The sequence below is a fragment of the Saccostrea cucullata genome, unplaced genomic scaffold, assembly GCF_032062105.1.
Source record: "Saccostrea cucullata isolate Sc308-1 unplaced genomic scaffold, CSIRO_AGI_Scuc_v1 ctg328, whole genome shotgun sequence".
NCBI lineage: Eukaryota > Metazoa > Mollusca > Bivalvia > Ostreida > Ostreidae > Saccostrea > Saccostrea cuccullata.
This window is the reverse complement of record NW_026923817.1, coordinates 111,404-132,812: the sequence shown is the minus strand read 5'-3', so window position 1 is coordinate 132,812 and position 21,409 is coordinate 111,404. Positions and strand designations below refer to the sequence as shown.

The 21,409-nt window shown below is 31.3% G+C and overlaps 1 protein-coding gene across 6 annotated transcripts in view; it reads left to right on the top strand.

The window, feature by feature from the left end:
• The window catches only part of LOC134264963 (uncharacterized), a 35,449-nt gene that overhangs the window by 8,156 nt on the left and 5,884 nt on the right, over positions 1-21,409 (top strand). The window contains exons 2-11 of one of the 6 annotated variants that reach the window (XM_062747203.1): positions 2,919-3,320; positions 3,427-3,560; positions 5,138-5,366; positions 7,575-7,613; positions 7,879-7,995; positions 9,857-9,871; positions 10,763-10,787; positions 11,301-11,373; positions 11,642-11,656; positions 12,810-12,991. In XM_062747203.1, the coding sequence (XP_062603187.1) occupies positions 2,919-3,320; positions 3,427-3,560; positions 5,138-5,366; positions 7,575-7,613; positions 7,879-7,995; positions 9,857-9,871; positions 10,763-10,787; positions 11,301-11,373; positions 11,642-11,656; positions 12,810-12,991 (1,231 nt within the window). The remainder of the gene's footprint in view (positions 1-2,918; positions 3,321-3,426; positions 3,561-5,137; positions 5,367-7,574; positions 7,614-7,878; positions 7,996-9,856; positions 9,872-10,762; positions 10,788-11,300; positions 11,374-11,641; positions 11,657-12,809; positions 12,992-21,409) is intronic. The other 5 variants (XM_062747204.1, XM_062747205.1, XM_062747206.1 and 2 more) reach the window with 5 other exon arrangements.

Here is a 21,409-nt window from a genome sequence, read left to right as displayed (position 1 = left end):
GGATAAATGAATTTTTTATCCGTGCCGTTTGTGCTGAATATCTTTTCTTATTTATTATATTCCAATTTTAATCGGCAAATAGCGTTTCTGCGCACGGACTGGTCTAAATTCTACAGCAGGTATCTTGGACGACATATCGCCTAAAATACAATATAGCTGTTGAGATTAAAAGCAAATATTTTATGAAGTCGTGCTTTAATTATCTACTCTCAATTGTTTTTAAAATAAAATTTTACCAAGATTCTTTCTTAAACCCCGTGTATACAAGGCGGCTACATGAAAGTGTTTGACGCGTGACCAGGCGATCGTTTTCAAAGGACACAAACTCAGACTATCAGGTAGCACGGGTAGCTGGCCTGTCAATCAAATCAGAAGCTATTGTTTTTTTAATGATTGACAGGCGGTAAATTATTGATCTTGAATCAGGTAGATTTTGGGGGCGTTAACATAAAATTGGGTGTTTAAGTAAACAGTTTCATGTTATTTTAGTACATGTATATACTAAAAATATCAATTCGTGAAAATTATTGTGCATTTATTTTTAATTCTTTTCGAGAACAGTCTATTTTTTTTTTCAAAATCTGCCAGGCCCATCTCTAGGAATTAGATTTAGGCTTTTTGACATGGGGCTTATTCAAAGTTAGACTTAGTATAGACATTGAACATTGCTGCGTAGGTATACCCACGAAATAGGAGTTTTGTGTTTTGAAAATACACATCCCTTGTTTTTGTTTGTGTGCTGGTTTTTTTTTTTTTTTTTTTTGCTTCTCATGTTCTTTTGGGAGGTCTAAAAAAATTTCTCATATACCCTTAGCCCCCACTTTAATTTGCTTCCGACGCCCATGATAATTAGATATTTTCCGTCGTTTGGTATTAATTACCTTGTACATACAACATTCGTTAAAACTTAAAAATAAATTGAACTTCAATCGTTAAAATTTGAAGGTAAATAGACACGTCTTCCCAGGCCTTCCCTCTTTATCTTTTCTCGTGAATATATGCATAAAGAGGGTATCAATTTTTCACCAGTATATTTTGTACCAAATTGCAACAATCTCAGCATGCATGACTTGGGTTGATACGCGTAACTAATAAATCTAATGATCAATGAATCATGCACTACTCGACTTTTATACTTGTTCGCAAATTGAAAAAAAAAGTAAATTTTGCGATAATAGAATGAAATAATCAACCAATGAAATATTCGTAATGGACTGAAAAAAATCTTTACATTTTTAAATTCAAGGTTTAAAAAAACTTTTTGTTTAATTCAAGGTTAAAAAAAAAACTTTAAACTTTGCAGGTAACATTCAAGAAAATCTCCATTTTTTGAACCCCGAAAACAAGCTGTATGTTGCAGCTGACCGACTTTAGCGTGGGAGAGACGCGATCTCGGTTACGTCCTTTGATGTGGCGAGAATGTGACGTAGTATTTAAAGTTCTCGACAAGCAAAGCGTCAGCTCGTCACAAACAATGTAATCCTTTAGGGGTTTTGCGATTGGCTCTAAGGCTATAAGGCCCTATACTGTATTTGTGTCAAGACTATTTTTTTTTTTTTAATTTTATTATTATGTTAACGGAGTCACTCACTTGACATATCTGCAGATCTTTTGAAATTGTTTTTCTTGTTCGACGCCATTGAAGCCTTTCAGGATTTTGATTTTTGTCATGTACCCATCTGCTATCACCTGTATATGGTGTGAACAGGAAACATATATCCAACTTATGCGATGTTCAAGGGCAAGCTCCCTGAACAATGGGAGAAATTTGCCTTACTTATTATAAATTATAGACAACATTTGTTGAGATGAGCTTTGTAATCTCGGAATATTTATATTCTTAATATCTGAAGCTAGAGGCATTCTGCATGCCTTGATCACCCAATTTCTTTACTGCTAATGTTTGTTAATTTTATTGTAAAAGACAATTTTCATCAAAGACTTCTTAGACTAGATGTTGTTATTTTTATTAATTAAACTTTATACCTTTACATTTTTGCTATTTGTCATAAATAGCTTTTAAGAAAATTTTGAAGTAAATGTTTAATCACAGGAGTTCACATACCTATCAATTATACCGAAATTTTCATTAAATAAAAAAATACGTAATACGTATAATAATAACACAAGGAGAGCAACGCATTTTAGGTCACCTGGGAACCCCTCGCTTAATATCAAGGCTGTCGCACAATTAATTTTCAATCGAAAATTATAAAACACATACCAATCTTTTTGGAAGGGACCATTCTTTATGGTTCTTAATGCATATGATTTCAAACGCATGTTTTACAGCAGCAGCGGTGACATTTCTCCACAACTTCCCTCAAATATCCATTGTCTGCGAAGCCATGATGTGACGTCACGGGCGCGTCCATTTACCCAAAAAGGAACAAAACTGCCTGAAATGCTAATCTAGATGATTGAAGTCATATGCGAAAAGAAACCAGAGACAAGTTATTGGACATTCAAGAAAATTGAAAACGGGGAGGTACAAGTACTTGTACTGGTATCTAAACGTAATATCGTTATCTCTAGTTAATTGTGTATGATTGTTTTTTTTTTTTGTTCCTTTTGGGTAAATGGGCCGCCCATGACGTCACGTGACGTCAACGGCTTCGCGGACAACCGTTGCACTCCTTGTGTTATTATTATAGGTATTACGTATCTTTTTTATTTACCAAAAATTTCAGCAAAATTGATAGGTACACGAACCCCTGAGGTTTAATTAAGTGATCAATTTATAAAAATAACATATTTTGATGAGTACCGGAATGTATAATTAAAAGATAAAATGAATCTTCCCATGAAATACAAGAAAGACCAGAGTTGCTCAGTTTTGAGCGTTGTGACCCGTGGGCCTCTATTGTTTACTTTGCTATCTTTCAGGTTCATGTATTTCTTCCAAATTATACTTTCAGCATTATCATCATCAGAGAACTTGCAAATTCAAGTCCAACCATCAACTGTAATATTAGGACAAAATGATCTTGTTGTAACCTGTTCCACCATCAGCCCAACACAAATTGATACAGTGTATACCATACAGCTGAAAAAAAACAGTACTGGCTCAATGGTGAATGTGGCTACTGTGCGTTCAAGTAACGGTCAAGATACTATATCATGGCAGGACACAAATTTACAAAACAGAGCAACAGCAACAGGTAGTGTCAGCTCACCTGCTACAGCTCAGCTGAAGTTAACAATTCCTAAAGACAGGGTGCTATGTCCTCTGGATTTCACTGGATACATGTGTCAAATGTCTGCATATACAACTGCTTCAGTTAATCAAGACACAAATCAGGTGTATGTCACTTACACAGGTATGTACACTCAGATTACACATTGCGGCATTGTAATTGTATATTTTTAAAAAAGATCAAAAAATGTTATACAAGTTACTTACCATTGATGAAATTTGTTATATAGTCAATCCAACAACCATTGATATGCCAACTGTGAGGATACTAGGTGAATTTACCAACACACCATCAAGACAGTTTCCAGTAGGGACAGCTATACAGCTGACATGTAACGGACAGATTGGTGGTGAACCAAGTGCTGTATGTGTTGACTGTTTTTAAATTAACATCAATAATTAGGTCTTTCCACCTTTCTGTGGAAAGACCTATTGATATTCTTCTGTTTATTATTATTTTTATTATTTTTCCGCCGGACGAATTTTTGTTTCAAGGTCTTTTGAAAAGATTTATAGTTTATAAGAATGTACTTTGTAAGAGATATTTGCAAAAAACCCTGCGTATATGAACTCTGAATTCTTTCGAAGTTATTGCCCCTTTCGCAAGAAAGGCTTGTTATCGCTACTCCTTTGAAACCGTAAACCGTAGAAATATGAAACCTTCACTAAAGTCTTCGACTAATTTAGTAGACTCTGGAATCTATTCATTGCAAAAGTATTCGTAGACCCCTTCAATGAGTTATTGCCCCTGAAACGTTTTTAATTTTCGAACTTATTAAAAATTTTCAAAACGAGAAGTGATAGAGATATAGGACCAACTGCATAAGATTCATTGACCTTTGAGCTTAAAATTCATGTGAAGGTCAAAGGTCAAGGTCATTTCAAAATTGAGAAATTAAGCTCTTTTTATATCTTTTTTGTCTCTTAACATATACAAACTGTCTTAACATCATTAAAATGTTCTCTTAAAACTATTTAAAAGATTCAATTCGTATTCCGTAAGATTGACCCTATTAAAATTTATCGCCCATTGTGTGAAAAACCTTGTTATCGCTTCTACTTCGTAACCATAAACCGTACAAATATGAAACCTTCACTAAAGTCTTCGACTAATTGAGAGGATTCTGGAATCTATTCATTGCGAAAGTCTTCGGTGACTCCTTCAATGAGTTATTGCCCCTGAAAGTTTTTCAATTTTACAAATAATTAAAAATTTTTAAAACAAGACGGTGTAGAGACATGAGACCAACTGCATAAGATTCATTGACTTTTGAGCTTAAAATTCATGTAAAGGTCAAAGGTCAAGGTCATTCCAAAACTGAGAAATTTAACTCTTTTTATATCTCTTTTGTCTTTCAACATATGCTTAATGTCTATGAATCATTAATATGTACTCTTAAAACTGTGTCAAAGATTTCATTCTTGTCCCTATTGTATTAAAAGTTATTGCCCCTTGTGCGAATAACATTTTTATTGCTATTGCTCCAAAACTGTAAACCACAAAGACATGAAACCTTCTCTAATGTCTTATGGGACTTTAGGCAAAACTTTTATGTTCAAGTGCAAAAGGATCTGTGTTTATTTTCCCTTAAATGCTTTTGTGCTTACTATTAAACCTTATAACTTTAAAACTATAAGTCATAGAGACATGGGGTTAATTACAATGTGACCCTTGACCTTTGACCTTGAATATGACTTAAAGGTCAAAGGTCAAGGTCACCTAAAAAAAAAAAATCATGTTCATTTTTTTTCTTCTTTTATGCCATTCCTTGTTTCTTTTTTATGAAATTTAATTTTAAATAGATAAATATAAATGAAATTGAAATTAAAAAGGTGGAAAGACCTCTTATTGTTCTGTGAACAATAAGTCTCCTAGTTATATTATAATCTGTTTACATTTTACTTAGTTTTTTTTATTAAAATTCTCATTAAAATTTTCAGACAATTCGATGGTGCTCAAAGAAGTCTCAAGATTTTAGCTTCACCGGGTTACCACAGACCCCAGTCCACTCAGAGGCCACAATGTCCTCTAACTGTCAATACACCCGTTCCAGTACCATCACCTATAACCTCACCAATGATGACACCTACACACAGTTCCTGTGTGAGTCTGGTTATTCTCCTCTCTGTGAAACGGGAACAGCAAAACAGTATCTGAATATAACATTGGGTAAGCAGTAAGTTACTGATTACGATTTATATCATTTTTTTTAAATGATATTTTTATAAGTTTGTGAAATATAAAGAATGGCATCTTGCATAGTGTGTTACTGTATATTGCATTTAATTGAATGATGTATAGCAAGTAGAGTGTTTATTTATTTTCTGAATCTTTCATTTTTTATCCTGCTTTGATATAATTTCCTGCAGGCCTGCTCTCCATAACAGCTAGCTTGTAACATAGTTTGCAAAATAATAAATAATTCATTCATTTCATCATAACTAATTACATATTGTTCATTGTTCCAAAAAAAAAAAAAATTCTTCATCTTTAGCAAAAAATTTGAATTCAATATAGTTTATTTTGGATCCCCAACTATTTTTATTTTCCTTATATTAATATAACGTATTAACGGATATAGCAATGATTTCATAGGTCCCTGTGACTTCGTTATAACCGATTTTGCAATGTATTCATAAGTGAATTGAGGTATTGAGATAATCATTTAAAACTTTAAAAAATGATTGCAAAGCATATTAGGAATACAGTATATATACAGGCCTGCAGTCTGTCTTCTAGCTAAGTTTATTATCCACTATCATATGATTTCACACACATTTTTAGACACTTCAGGTGGTAAGTTTCCATGAACAGATACCATTATTTTTCACCTTAATTTTCTTAAATTTGTAATGACACTTAATTGCTTTTGGTTGAACACTAACCCTTGCATGTAATGCATGAAAACTGGATTTTTAAGGATCACTGTGTATCTGTCCATCTATCAGGAGTTTTAGTTTGACAAAAGAAGAAGTTGCATACCACTGTATTTCAAAAAGCTATTTTAAAAGGAAATTTTATGAAAATATACATGTAATCCAATACAAAGTTAAAACGACAAATAAAATTTTAAGGTCATAATAATGAAGTATGAAAATTCAAATGATAGTTTTGGACACTCAAGAAAATGCACAGCCTTTTAATGTAATGTGATTGTTGCATACATATCAGTCAGAAATTGAGATATGTTTGTCATATTTAATAACTTTAAGGTCATATTTGCACAATATAAAATACACAGAAGGAAGTTTACTGTAGTGAGTTTTTATAAACTGAAATAGATTGTTGATCAAAGACATTTTTAGTTTTCAAGGATTTCCACAAATCTGATCAGAATAGATATTAAAGATTGAAGCATAATAAAATGCAAAAGACAAAAAGGGGAAATGCAAATACTTACTATTTTTTCTTTGTTACTAGAAATGTATAAGCATTAGCTTAGGGGGAAAAAATTGATGTACCGGTAATGAAATTAGAAAATTTTTTTGGTATGATCTTTGAGATTTTAGTATAACTCTCAGTTTGGATACTATTACAATTGTACATTACTACTTCTGGGTCAATGTGATTAAAAATTCAAAGGTTCCTGTAAACATCCAAGATTCAAAAAACATGCATTTACATCTTAACAAGAAACTTGCTCAATTGTGGCATTTTAGCAATTTAAAGAAACTTTGTATCATTTAGCTATTGCTAATATATGTGGTCTCCGATAGGTTATGGAGATACTAATATGTCATTTCTTCTTGATTTATCTCTTATGGCTTATTATTATTATCATTGTTGAAGGACTGTGGAATCATATTTTACACTGATCCATTTTTCTAGGTTGCCCATTTCCTTTACACTAAAATTTACAATTTCTATTAAAACTGTCATTCTACAATGCACAAAATCATGTCCCTCATAACCTATCAATTTTTATCCAACAAAACTTGCCAAACAAATGATTCCATGGTGTTATTGTGATATTAATTGTAATTATCTAGTATTGTAGAGATATTTCAAGTCCCAGTGGATGACACATCTAATTATCTAATCTTTAATCTATCTTCTAATCTAAACCATCATCATAACATTTCTTACAGATTTTTTTTCTTTGAAAATATAACTTTGCACAGTTGAACAAATGCTACATCAGTGATATGTGACATTGTCAATATATAGATCTTTGATTTCTTACATTTCCAATATGTTGAGAATTTTATTAACGTTTTTTTTTGTTAAAAAAATCATATTTCATTATGTCAGCACATCATCATTTACATCTCTTAAAGTTTTTGTAAAACATCAAACTTTAAATGTTGAAAGAATAGGTTGTGTAACATTTTTCACCGAATTATACTTATCATTTGTTGGTGATTTTGTCTTTTACAGAGGGGAATTCAGGAACACCTGTTTCCCGGACTCAAGAAGGTATGCACAGTAGTTTTTTTTTCTATTTAAAAATACATTTAAATGCTAATGTGTAACATTTTTTTTTAATTTTTAAATGAAAATCAAAATGTAAAAAAGGAAGAAAATATATAGCAATAAGATAAAAAAAACAGATAAAAACCCAAGTTGCTATTTGAAATGTAGTCAATGTTGATGCAATTTAAAATTACCCCAATATTGTATTGTAATAAACCAAAGTCATTTTGAGCAAGCCAGAATTTGAATTGAGAGACTGTCATTTCAGAAACTAGTGATGCAGGGATCATAGCTGGGGCTGTGATTGGAGGACTAGCGTTCCTTATTCTTGTTATCCTCCTTGTCTATTTCCTGGTGCTCCGCAGAAAAACGGATGGAGAAACTTGTAAGTGTACAACTCATGTTGAAAATGTCTGTTTCATAGAGTCTTGAAAAAATTTTACATGTGCAAATTATTGTTTACTTTGTTTCATCTCTTGAAAATAATAATTTAATTTTATCACCTTGAAACTTATATTCTCAAAACTTTAAAGGGTGACATTGAAATTGACAAATGTTTATAACACTTTTCACTTTCTAATTATTTAAAAACTTGTCACTATTTTTTTTTTTGATCCATGATTACTATGATTGGCACACTTATGGTGTTATGTCCTTCCAATAAAACTAATTATAAAGTATCCCCCCCCCCCCACTTCTCCTACTTCTGTGTATCATTCAAAGAAAAAATTGTTTAAATAGACTTGGTTATAAGCAATTTTCAATTATATCAGTATGATTATGATTATTCTCTACAAGTCATTTTTTTTTCGTTAAAAAGCTGACCTTATTTTAGTTTTAAAATATTCATGTTATTAATAAAACAAGTTAAACTTGGTTTATTACTTATCTTAATATCTTTGCATTCATTTTTTTTAACAGTGCTGATAAATTAGAATTTATCATATACAGCAATTTCATTATAATTGTATAGACAAATATGAAATTTTATTGAACTGTCAACATAACGGTATTAGGCCATCCTTAAAAAAATGTTTGTTTGGAATTGCCGCCTGGGGGTTTTCAGACCCAGGAGGGAGGGAGGGAATTTATTTTATTTTTCTTTTTACAAATTGAAGCTAATTCATAGAAATTAAAAATCACAATGAACAGTGGTGATTTTCGTTAATTTCTCTCTTTCTTTTATTTGATTAATATCATTTTTGTCTAAAATATATACAGAATGGTACTCAAGTATCAATCTTTCTTCGATGTTAGCTTTGCTTATCTATTAAAAGTCAAATTTCAGCGTCAAACTTTTTTCTTTATTTTAAAAATCTTTTTAAAACAATTTCTTTACAAATCTTTTTAAAACAATTTCATTGGTGTATTTCATAGCATTTCTCTTTGAAATTTAGCCCTTCATTAAGACAACCCTTACAAAGAGTGCGAACCACACAAAATTTCTCAAGAATAGTTGGGGATGTTTTGTGGAAAAACGGGAGGGGGTGCTTGGTATGTTCTAGAGTGTTCGCCATGAATCATTTTTAACATAAGGTTTCAAAGACTTGTCCTACTGAAAGACAACATTTTTCCTTTTGTATTTGGGAATAAACATTTCTGACCCATAATTTTTAACTGGGAACTGGACGATCATTTTTAATTTCAACATGACGGACTTATCATATCAAGTTCAAAGAGCAATCTATTAATACAATAGCTCTTTCCAGGTATCAGTGTATCATTCCATTAGATTTTTTATTCACCTTTTATTTTTATGAAGATGCATAAATGTTCTGGTCTTCAACGCTTGAATGTTTTCACATCCACTGATCCAACTTGGTCTGACATTTTGGCGGTTTTCATTTTGTCAAATTGCCACCTATATTCCCTATATCATAAATACTATGAAGAAAGCGTTTTATTGACCGGTGTTGTTAAATTTATGTGAGCTCAAACCCGGCTTTAAAAAGTTATTTCGAAGAACGAATTATAAAAAGCGATGTCGGACATAAGACGGAAAAAAAAAATATTTCCAATATTTTGCCAATAAAATTTTTTGAGGGGGGGGGGTATTTCAATGAGGCGGGCGGCAATTCCAAACAAACTATAATTTTATTTTAGCCTTAAAGATCTTTAATAATAGTAATAAGAGACACTCTGTAGTTCTCCTATGGAATTCATTTTCAGCAATAAGTCAGTGTATCATTTGAATAATATGTAGAAAAATAATTTCACACTTCATGATTCTGTAATTATTTCGTCAGCATCACCCCCCACCGGTAACTATATATATTATTTATTTATTTATGCATATACATGTTATATATATTCTTGAATTATTCTTTTTATTCATTTAAAAATCAGATTATGAAATTCATTAAAAGTTTCATATAGATATTTGCAAGCCTGTTTGTGTGTAAAAAAAATGTGATTGTCTGCAACAAAGAATGATTTACTGTTTGGTTTGAAATGATGAAGTTACCCATTTTCTCAAAATTTTCAAGTTATCCTAGAATGCCATAAATGCATGCTTTTCACAGAATGAATACTTATATGTATACCTAACCATAATCCATCTTGACAAATGCAATGTCGCTAGTAGGATTTTCTGTAGGTTTCACATGCAAATATACTGAATACAGGGTTATTTTCACCCCATGTTATTCTTTCCTTTTGCACTTGCACACAATTCTGCCCCTATCCCCCTTATCACATGTGAGCAAATTCATTATGGGAGGAATTTGAAGAATACAGTACATGAATAATTTCTTAATCAGAACTGGGACTGTGCGATGATAAAACCAGGGTAAAAATTTCCCTGTATACAGCAACAGAATTTTATTCTTTTTGAACATGAAAACAGAGAATTGTTATCATATTTTTGTACAATTAATTAACTAATGATTATTATCAGGAATGTATTTGCATCTTCAGCATATACTAAATTTAAAATTATGCTTATTATCAAAGTTTTAAATTTTACTAAATAAAGACTGGTAGTAAAGTCAGTCTGTAAATTTTCTTCCAATGTTCAAAAAGATAACCTATATTTCTTCTAACTAAAAGCGAAAAAGACTGAGATTGAATTATTTAAGTAATAAACGTGCATAAAATATTTATTTGTGTTTGGACAAGAATTGGTAAATTTTTTATTCCCTTTTTCATTGCAGACAGAACAAAAGAAGATGTACCAGGGTAGGTTTACTTACCTTCTCTAAAAACAAAAAATGTTTTGTAACAAACTCAAATGAATTAAGCATTACAGTAAAAAAGAAAAGAAAATGATATAAACGTTATTGAAAATTTAAAATATGTGGCAGTAATTTAATTCTGGTTGTAACATTGTATTTGATTGGATTAAAAAATTATTTTATATCATATAAAATGGGTTGCCTACGTCACAATGACTTGTGTCAAAAACGTATCAATCCGCCTGACGTTACATTTAAATTTTGTACAAATTGAAGTCAATTTGTTAGAACAGTCATCTTCATTTCTTACATCAAATGAATGAAAATTAAATTATAAGCAATGAATTTAATAGCTACCCATTTTATACGGTATAAACTGGGTTGGAACAGTTTACGCTTTTTTACAAACCGCTTCGCTTCAGAGTTTATGATGTAATTTTAGGTAAATTATTTATCCATGAAGTTTACCAATAATAAATAACAAGTTTTTACTAAGTTTTTTTTCTGTGTGTTGTAGATACAATGGACCAGCTAACCCAGAGGGACCAGTTTACAGTGTTCCAGTCAAGGACCATCCCCCTGAGAGACAGGTAAGTTGACCTTTGACCTTGTCATGATATTTTATTCAAAGGGCCAAATTGATTCAGTTGGGGGTAAAAATAGACTGAGATTCATAGCACCATTAATTGAGAATAAATTCTGTCAGGAATCATGTCAAAAATTTGGATATAGCAAATTTGCTTCTAAAACCTTTTGAATATTAATGTGGTATTTCTGGAATGTTTGTAAATAAAACTCGTGTATGTAACCTTATCATATAGGATCAATAATATGTACTTGTTGTTTTAAACTGTTTAGGAGTTGTTAGACGAGGTATGAAATATTAATCTGTATACAGAATGTTGTAATTATCATAGTAATGGTATCTAGACTTCTGTTTTAACAGGATGTAAATTGTCTTCAACAATATACCAAGCACATTGTATTTAAAGGCTTGCAATGTTTTGAAATAGCCAGAGTTCCTTTTTTTTTTGTTGACATTTTGTTTGCACAGATTTACATCTAAGGGATGGAGGGGGATTTTGTAATTAATATATATATACATAGGATCTACCATGGTTTGTGGTTGAATATTATTAATATCCAGTGAGTTGTGTGATCCCTAGAACCTAAAAACAAATGGTAGGATAGGAATAAAATCATGTCCAATCAATATCCATTTCTTATCATTCATTTTACACATAGCAGTAACTTGTTTCACACTCCTTTAAGTCCTTTTTACATCAACTCAATCACTTTACAAAAAAAATTATTGTGACAATTGTATCTGTTGATATGGAAATCATATCCACAGCATAAAGTAGTAAACATGATCAAAGCTTTGTAATAGTGACCTTTGCTTGATGAGAGCTTAACAACTGATTGGATTTATTCAGAGAGAGTTTAAAAATTCAAAGGGTCACCTGTGCGGGAAAGGGGGGGGGAATCTCCTTTTTTTTTTTAATTAACTGTTAAAGAGCATGGAAACTTTTAATTTCCTTAGCATTTTAGCTGATATCTTGGTTGTAAAATCCAATAATTACATGCTTCTGATAATGAACATTCTGTTACAAGTAAACCTAATACCCAGTAGGCTTTATTTGCAAGTTAAGCATATTTACAATTTATGATTTATTTAATATAGTCTATTATACCAGGATTTATATTTCAGTATTATTCTTGTATGAGTGTTTTGCAATGTCAATGTGTATCAGTTACATAAAGTTAATTTCTGACTGCATGATATATGAGGCATGACCAAAAGGAATGAATGAATCTAAGCGCATGGCAGATGTTACTATTCAAAAATTTGCTTCTTCTAATCAAAACGCTCTCATTTATTTGTATAACAGATAAATCTCCTCTTTAGTAAACATCTAAAATGTAAATTAAAATTGAAATTTTTGGTGAGAATGAAATTGTGGTGGTAGGGTATGGGCTGTCTGCCATGCTTCACTGATTCATATTTGCCTTTTGGTCTCCACAGAGGGAAGATAGTGATCACCATGGTAATGGCACGGCAACACAGGAGGAGCCACGAAGGGAACTCCACTATGCTGACCTTGACATAGCCACACAACCCCCAGGGACCAGGGTCAAACCTCAGCCCAAACCGCGAGCGGAAATCACCAATACAGAATACGCAAGTGTTTCGTTCGGTAGCACTGTGTAAATATCCCACAGTAATCAACCCATGTGACCAAAGACATCATAAATATTGTTTTGGAAATCTTCATTTTAAGGGGGGACCTATGTCCGAAAAGTCTTTGTGTGAAATTTTCAAAACTTTGACATTTCTTTCCTGACCACTTGCTCTTAATTTTTAGGTATTAAAAACAATACCTTTATATGCTTATTTTTACACAGGAGCACGTGCAAAAACAGTGTGAAATGCTAAAAATAGATTATTTTCAGACATTATTGTTCTACCCCAAATATGCGCTAAAAAGAACCAAAATTGTCAAATCACATTCAAAATCAACTGATATTTAATTTATATGACTTGTACCTTTAAAATGAAGGCAAATTCATTGTAATTTATCTCGCATGAAAAATTATAATGGAACACAATGTAAGTATCACCCCGTTTTTCTTGTCGTATTTTTTACAATTCCGACATGCATAACAGGTAATATCTTAAAAATTCTTTGTGTGAAAATGTTGTAATTCATATTTTTTGAAAGAAATGGTTCATCTCTTTATTTTAACAAAGAAAAAAGTATACCTTTATGATAAAATAAACGAGAAATATGACGTTTTCTTTTATTTTTGTACGCATCATAGACATTGTGTCATAAATATTGACCTTTCTGCACTAAAAAAAAGGTAAGTAAGCATTGACAATCATCTGAATAAAAAACTATTTTGTGAAAAACGAGTATTTTGTTTTGAGTAGAAGCAATTTAAACAGATTAATTCTTTCCTTCTTCATTCCAATCATTCTGTTTCTTCCCCCCCCCCCCCATTTCCCCGTCAACAGCCAACACCTATTAGAACCTAGGAATGACTTTATACAATAAAATCTACATGTACTACATGTATAAATCAATAAGCAAATATAGGTAAAAGTACATTTCATAATTGTTTTCTTGGTTTTATCCAGAAAATACAATTAATGGTAAACATAAAATTAAACATATTATAATTTAAGCCGCCTTCTTTGCTGAATTTTATCTTAAATCTGTTTGCACTTATATATCAGCATATCATTCAACTGAAATTCCTATGAATTTTCAACCAAAGGAAGAGAATTCTAACATTAACAAACTCCATAATTAAAATAAAACTGTTATTAATGATGAATAAATTTTCTTTTTGTGAATTGTGTATTATTGATTATTTTATTTAACAACGTTCTGCCAATATCACAGTTGCAAAAGTCTACCGGTGAAAACAAACGTCGCTATTGTGACGTCACATAACGCTGCTTTGACGTAGAACGACATAGGTCCCCCCTTAAACTTTTTTCAGATTGAGCATTGAATCTGATAGGTTTTATTTATATTTTCTTGTCTGTATGGCTGCATATAAGGGACAAATGACATGTTCTTTCTAGAACGTAATATTTATCAAGGAGTTCTACCTTTCACTTTTGTAATGAACTTCACTGCCTTCTTGTTTCTGTCTTGAAAATATATGCATGTCATTGCAAAGAAGCATGTTGCAATCTCTGTACAAAGTAGAAATGTAGTTATTTTTCAATCTTTTTATCACTTTTCATTCTAATCAGGCAGTAGAAACATTTTCGGTGGTTCAATGATGTACAACGAAAAAAGTCACAGGAACTTAGCATGTTTTATGCTCATTAGAGCACTTGCCAAATGGATGTATTTTTTCTTCCTGCTATGAGTAACTTTGGAGAAATCATTGTGATGTGTAGAGAGAAAGTTAATCAAGTTTAATATGTAAAGTTTATAAACTGTTGTGATATTTAATTTATATTGAAGAGATGATTACCCTAGATAGAACTAAATATTGTTTTAGGCTAAACAGAAAATTATTTTTTTATCATTATTTTGCATCTATGCAGATTTTAATATGCAAAGATCTATAATTATTAGGCATGTACTTTGGAGTGTAGTCAAATACGAAAGCACCTATCAATGAACCAATGGATATACCTGTATGTAGAAGTAAAGTATTTTTACTTTGTAATTTTATCTTGGACACATTGGAAATGTAAATATAATGAAATAGGTTTTTTTTCTTTTTTCAAGTTACAGTCAAAGACAAAATTAGGTTAACTGAAATGCATTTAGTTCATCTAGATGAAGGAATACAATTTTTATCTTTTTTTAAAGACTGGTACTGTTTCAAATAATTGAATCTCTCAAAATTTAAAAAGTTTTTAGTAATTAAATTACATTAAAATATAGGAACACACCCTATTCATTGCTTTATTAGGCTCATAAATCCATTAGTACTTGGTGAAAAGTTTTCGATTTGTTGTAGACATGGTTTTGCAATAATTGAGTATCCATGTGTTCTGTTACTTGTAAAGATTTCGCTGCAATTTTGCCTCACATTCCTTGATTGCACCATGTTTTTTTTTTCTATTAAAAATGAACCAAAAAATAGGAATGTAGCATAACTTTTTTTTTTTTGGTGCTGATCTAAAATTCATATTAAAGTAAAATTTAATAATTATCATTTTCTAAAGGGGAAAAAATAGACATTCATTAATCTAGTCTAAATAGAGAATGTTTTTTGGATTAATAAGGATTTTGATATTTTTGCAATATATATACTTTTAAAATTATTTCTATTGATAATTTTGTGTCGGAACAATTTTTATTTAGGAGTGTTAAGTATACATATCAAACTTGTCCACGTTGAAGGCTCGCCCAAGTGTTTCCCCCGTATTCAATGACAAATCAGATTATGTGAAACTACCTATAACTCTTCACCCTTTGACCTATCCTCAAATGGGTTGGGGATACATGTCTTCACTGATATGATAAACTTTTGATTTTTCTTTTTTTGACCTAGACATACAACAAGATATTTTTGATACAAAGGATTTTTTTCTATTTTTAGAATGAACAGTGTATATTTTGTGTTCTATAGATTTTATTTGTGTGTCTATATATTTGGGATTGTCCAGGAATTAAGCATTCCTTTTTATTCTGAGTTATTTATTTATAATGTGTGATTTGTGGTGTTCATTAGAATACATATGTATTCACTGAGTAAATTATTTTTCTGTTAACAAAACTTTTTAAAAACCATGAAATTTTCATGGCATTACAAATACCTGGTACATGTACTAGAATTTTCAAACTTAGAAGTATAAAGCTTTTGAAAATGGTAGTGAATCAGTTTGTACATTTTGTGAACTCTGAACAACATAGATCAATTAACTTCGTTATTCAGAATGTATAGACACATAAGTTCATTCATTCTTGGTATATATAAAGTATCTCATATTTGTATCTGTAATTGGCAAGATTAAAGTGCATTTGTCATTTCCATTTCATAGAGCATTAGATCAAACTAGAGGCTGATTATTGAGACAAAAGAGATAGTGTACATGTGTAGATGCTGTTTTGGTGCTATGATCTCAGAAACATACAGCTAGATAGAAGGGGCTGTAGAAAATTTCCCACTCTGTGATCTTGCCTTGTGTGCATGTCTGTGTTGTGTTTTCAATGTAAACTGTTACATTCATGTATATTGTTATTTTGGAGAAAGAGATTGTATTTTTCCACCAGAGTTGATATTAAATAAAATCTAGAAAATCCAGTTTGTAACTTGATATATTGAACTCTTAGTGCAAGAAGAAATATTGGTTCATACATGTATATAGACTTCCTATTGCACAAAAAAAAAGCATGCTGGAATATGTGCAGAGTAGTTAGTTTGAAAATAGTGTGGCAAAAAATAGTATCAGTTTTCTTTTCATACAGTTGCATATCTGTGCATTGATGTCCAAATCATCATTTCTCACAGAGGTAGATATCATCTGACATTGCAGATTCGTTATCAATGTTAAATCAAAAAGAACGATGGCGCTTTTGATTGGCATTCGGCAGGAATCTGGGTGTAATTGAAAAGTGAAAATTTTATCGACATGTCACATGAAATTTTAACATTTTTTTAATTTATCAGGTTCCTGTGCAACAGGAAAGAAAAATATTTTCCCAAAATTGAGCTTTGATTTACTATAAAATAACTTGAAAATTGGCCAGATCAGACATTTGGTACAAAATGGTACATTTTTAAACACGTTTTCCTAAAAAATTTCTATCTCTGGGTCTTCTCTCCATGATTTTTAAACATTATTTGTGTGTATTTTAATTCAAAGAAACGAATACACATTTTTAAAAAATGGAGATAAGACCCAGAGACCAAAAAAATCCAAATGTGTAAATGTGGTGCGTCTTTGTCATTTTAAAGGGGGAGGAAATAAGCACCTCCTCCAAATTTACCTGGTCTTACAGCTCCTGTCAATCATCTGAATTTAAGCCTTGGATTGGATACTTTGATTTGATTGACATTTAGTTTGCTGCTGTTGTGTATATCTTGTGTACCTTGTCTGGAGATCGTACTGACCATCGAATTAACTTTCAGGCTTTTGATGCCTACCGCACATGCCAACATGATAAAGAAGCAATCAAATCGTTTTCTTTTTTAATTCATAAGAATATGCCATAAATATTTTCAATCTATCAAATAATTAAATAAATGACAAGAAAAATCATGGCTATAAAATATATATTTATATAAATTTAATTTTAAAAGGGAGGGTTTCATAACACGATTACAATCAATAATTTTGATTTCAGTGTCAAAACATTTTGTACATTTATTCCTCAAGTAATTAACAAAATAAACCGACCTGCGTTTGAAGCTAGTATCATGGAATTAGATAAAAAAAATTTTAAACAAGTATGACAACATTGTAACATTGTTCATGATTCAAGCGAATTTATATTTATAAGACAAACCTGTGGTCGCTTTTCCTCGAGGCATGGTGACGTAGTTACGGTATAATAATAAGTTTTAGAAGAGAAATTACTCGGAATATAACATCTTGCTTTGTATTTAATGTTTGATGTTTGAAATTAATAATGAATCTCGAAAGAAAAAAAAAACGATGTAGATGATTCCATTCCCGTTTCATAGCTGTCGGGGAATCAATCCTGGTTCGAAGCCCTGGCCATTTTAACCGACCATGCATTATGGAAAAATCAAAGTACTGTGAGTACTGAAAGATGGTGGCATGAATGATTTTGTTTGTTGACTAGTAATTAACACCCCTTTCGAGAATAAAATTTTTAGCAGCGAAGGATATTTTTCTGGCTAGCAATTACTGCGACACGGGATCTCAATCTGAATTAAGGGCCTATGTCCATGTCACGCAGTGGGAATCGAATCTGCGACGTAAGGATGGACTTCTTAATTCAGGTCCGTGAGTCCAAAGCAAACCCGCTACGTCAAATGGCGACTGGCAGTATAAGAAAAAATGTTTTAAGATTTTGTAAAATGATATGGAAATTATAAAAGTTTATTTCAATTTTTCTCAATATATCTACCTGTATTTTAATATATAAATTTATATTTTTTGTACTAATAAGTAAAGTGTTATGAATTCTCACTGTTATCTAAAATTGTTACTATCTTATTACAATTTTCATCAAAAAACATAGCAAACTTCAAATAGGTATATGCATATATAAACAATTGCAAATTATAAGATTTCATTTAAATGTGTTGTGTCGCCTTATGACACACAATGATAATGTCAAAATGTCTAAAGCAGTGTCAAGTTTCCTCTTTGCTAAAAACAAGTTGGATAATTCCAACTTAAATTAAGGCATTTCATTGATTCACATAGTTGAGTCTCCCTTAATTCTTCAAATAACAGCCAGAAACCAATCTCGCGCACAAATAGGACCTTGTGAAGATTTAATTAGTACTAAAGTTATGGACAATATTTTTACTATCATTAAACTAAAGAATCTTATATATATTGGCTGTCAACATTGACATTCCGCTATTCCTGTAGCTGTTTGTTCTACTTTTGGATTTGATTAAAACGATTTCGCTTAGAAAACTCCTATTCCTAAAAACTGAACTGCTTTCCAGTGCGTAGTATCGCCATCGAACGCCACCATTTTTCGTGGATTTACCACTTTCCCATTTCGGATGCTTGATAAACTGATAAATTGATAAAATAATTAAGTAAATGTCCTTAAATTTTTCAAAAGACGACACAATAGATAGTGAATAAAAAATAGGATAATGTTTACCAAAATCTATTTAATACTTTTATTTCGAAACAATATTCAGGTATTATTTTTAAAACCGTTTTTTTTTTATCGTGCTTTTGTACATTAAAGCATGTTAATGAAGTATTAATTTTTTTAAAAATTGTCTATATTTTATCAAAAGAATTCAGATACACTAAAATATGATAATAAATACTTGCGAAATTAAAATTTCATCTTGCAGCGCCTACTAATTTTCGAGAAAAACGCTTTGAACATGACAACCCTCGTGTACTGCTCGGAAAAAAAAAGATAGAAAAAAAAGAATAACAAAATATTTTTCTGTCTCTATTTTCCGTCGTCTCAAGTCACGATCGGAGTCTGTACATATGCGCATGGAGCTTTCTCCAGAATGGGAGAGGATCATACATTTTGGCTATGGTTTGCGATGATGGTATTTCTCATACGTAATATTCTAATAATTATGCAATAACCATGCGAATCACTGCGCAATACATATTTACTGCTTTGTGAACACACCAGAAGACTGACCTAAATTCAGCCCACTAAAATTGCATAAAATCCTAATACTAGTTTTATTTCATGCACATGTATTTTAGTGTACTTTTTCGTACACCCACTAAAGGGTATATTTATTAGAGGCACGTTAGAGTTTCTAATTATAGGAATGAAATATATGGGTAAATTGTCCGTTATAGTCTTTGTAATTATAGCTTTGACAATTTTTTTTCCGTTGAGTCGTTTTTGTGTCCGAGATAATCTGACAAAGTCTTATTTTTAAAAACTAGAATGGTAATAAACTTAGCAAATTTTATGGCATCATATACCTCCAACAACCGTTTTATTAACTGATTAAGATATAGTGATCTTTTTTCTTCTTTCCTAAAATACATATATTTGTTTTACTAATATAGCATTGTAAACAGATATAAGAAATACAAACAAAAAGACTGTTAAATTACAATAAACTATTTAAGTTTTATTGTAAAAAAAAATTCACAAAGCAGTATTTAAGAAACAGCCGTGTGTTGTTTAGCAATTACTAGTAATAATTACTAGTATTTGATTTCGGAGTTAGATAGTGAAACAATCGTACAGTTAAAACTTCAAATATTTTTCAACAATTAATTGGTAATTTGAAAGAAACACAATGTGCGTACGAAACTGATTTTTCGAACACGTGAGATAAAAACGAAAAAAATGTACGAATTGACATCTGTAGTTTGATTACGAATATACAAGTCGGTTGGTGTACGAATTAGTTTAGTTCGGCGTAACGCAATGAATATTCATGAGGCGAGAAATATTGATAACGGCAAATATCAGGAATTAGGCTTTGTATCCATCAACGAAATGTCTCTGAAAGAACTTGAAAGTATTTGTTAACTATGTATATTTTATTTTCAGACATCGAAATAAGTCTTCTTTCATTATTTTCACTCTGCAAAAATCGCCGCTAGGGTCCCCGTGTGTTTACACAGACCAGCAGCAATAGCCTGTGGCTATATATAGCCACCGTCTAATCAAGTAGGGTTTACCTTCAAAAGATATTTATTTAGACAATAATATTTCTACTTCAACATTTTTATTTTCAAAACATCGTTTCTAAGTTTCATTATTGTTATTTACCGAGAGACTGTTTTATGATTCACTTTCTTCTTTCGTTTTGCGTAGACGACGTGTAATTTGAATTACAGTACCTGGCCATAATACAGTACGCAAAATGGCAGCCGTTTCAATAAAACATTTTGACACCTGAGATTTCTTTCGTTATTTTTTCATAATAATGAAGTGGAATACGTCTTACCTTATTAATATTTCGTAATATATCCCTTTGCCTTTATGACAGCCTTAAATCTCTTTGGAATAGACCTGTATAAGTTTTTTATAGTTTCGGAATCGATCGACACCCAAATTTCTTTCACGACTCGAATTAAGTCCTGCCGATTTTTAATGTCCTGTAACCGGTGTTCTAGTCGAACTTTGATTGTTCTCCATATATTTTCAATAATGTTAATATCGGGAGATTGACTTGGCCAAGTAAGGGTTGGAACATTATTTTCTTCTTTCCAAGCGACGGTCTGTCGAGACTGGTGAACGGGGCAGTTATCTTCTTGTAACATCCACGGACTTGCGCTAAATTCTTTAGCAACAAGAGCAGGGTTCGACACTAACGCTAGCCGGCTGGCCCGGGACAACTGAATACTGAGGTCAGACTACCAAACATGTCTTTAAACATGCCCTGCAGGGCTACAGTAAATTTTACCAATTACTCACTTAGAGCAAGAAAATAATTATAATTTACACACAATATACCTGATAATTGTTAAATTTATTTTCAAACATGTTTTATCAT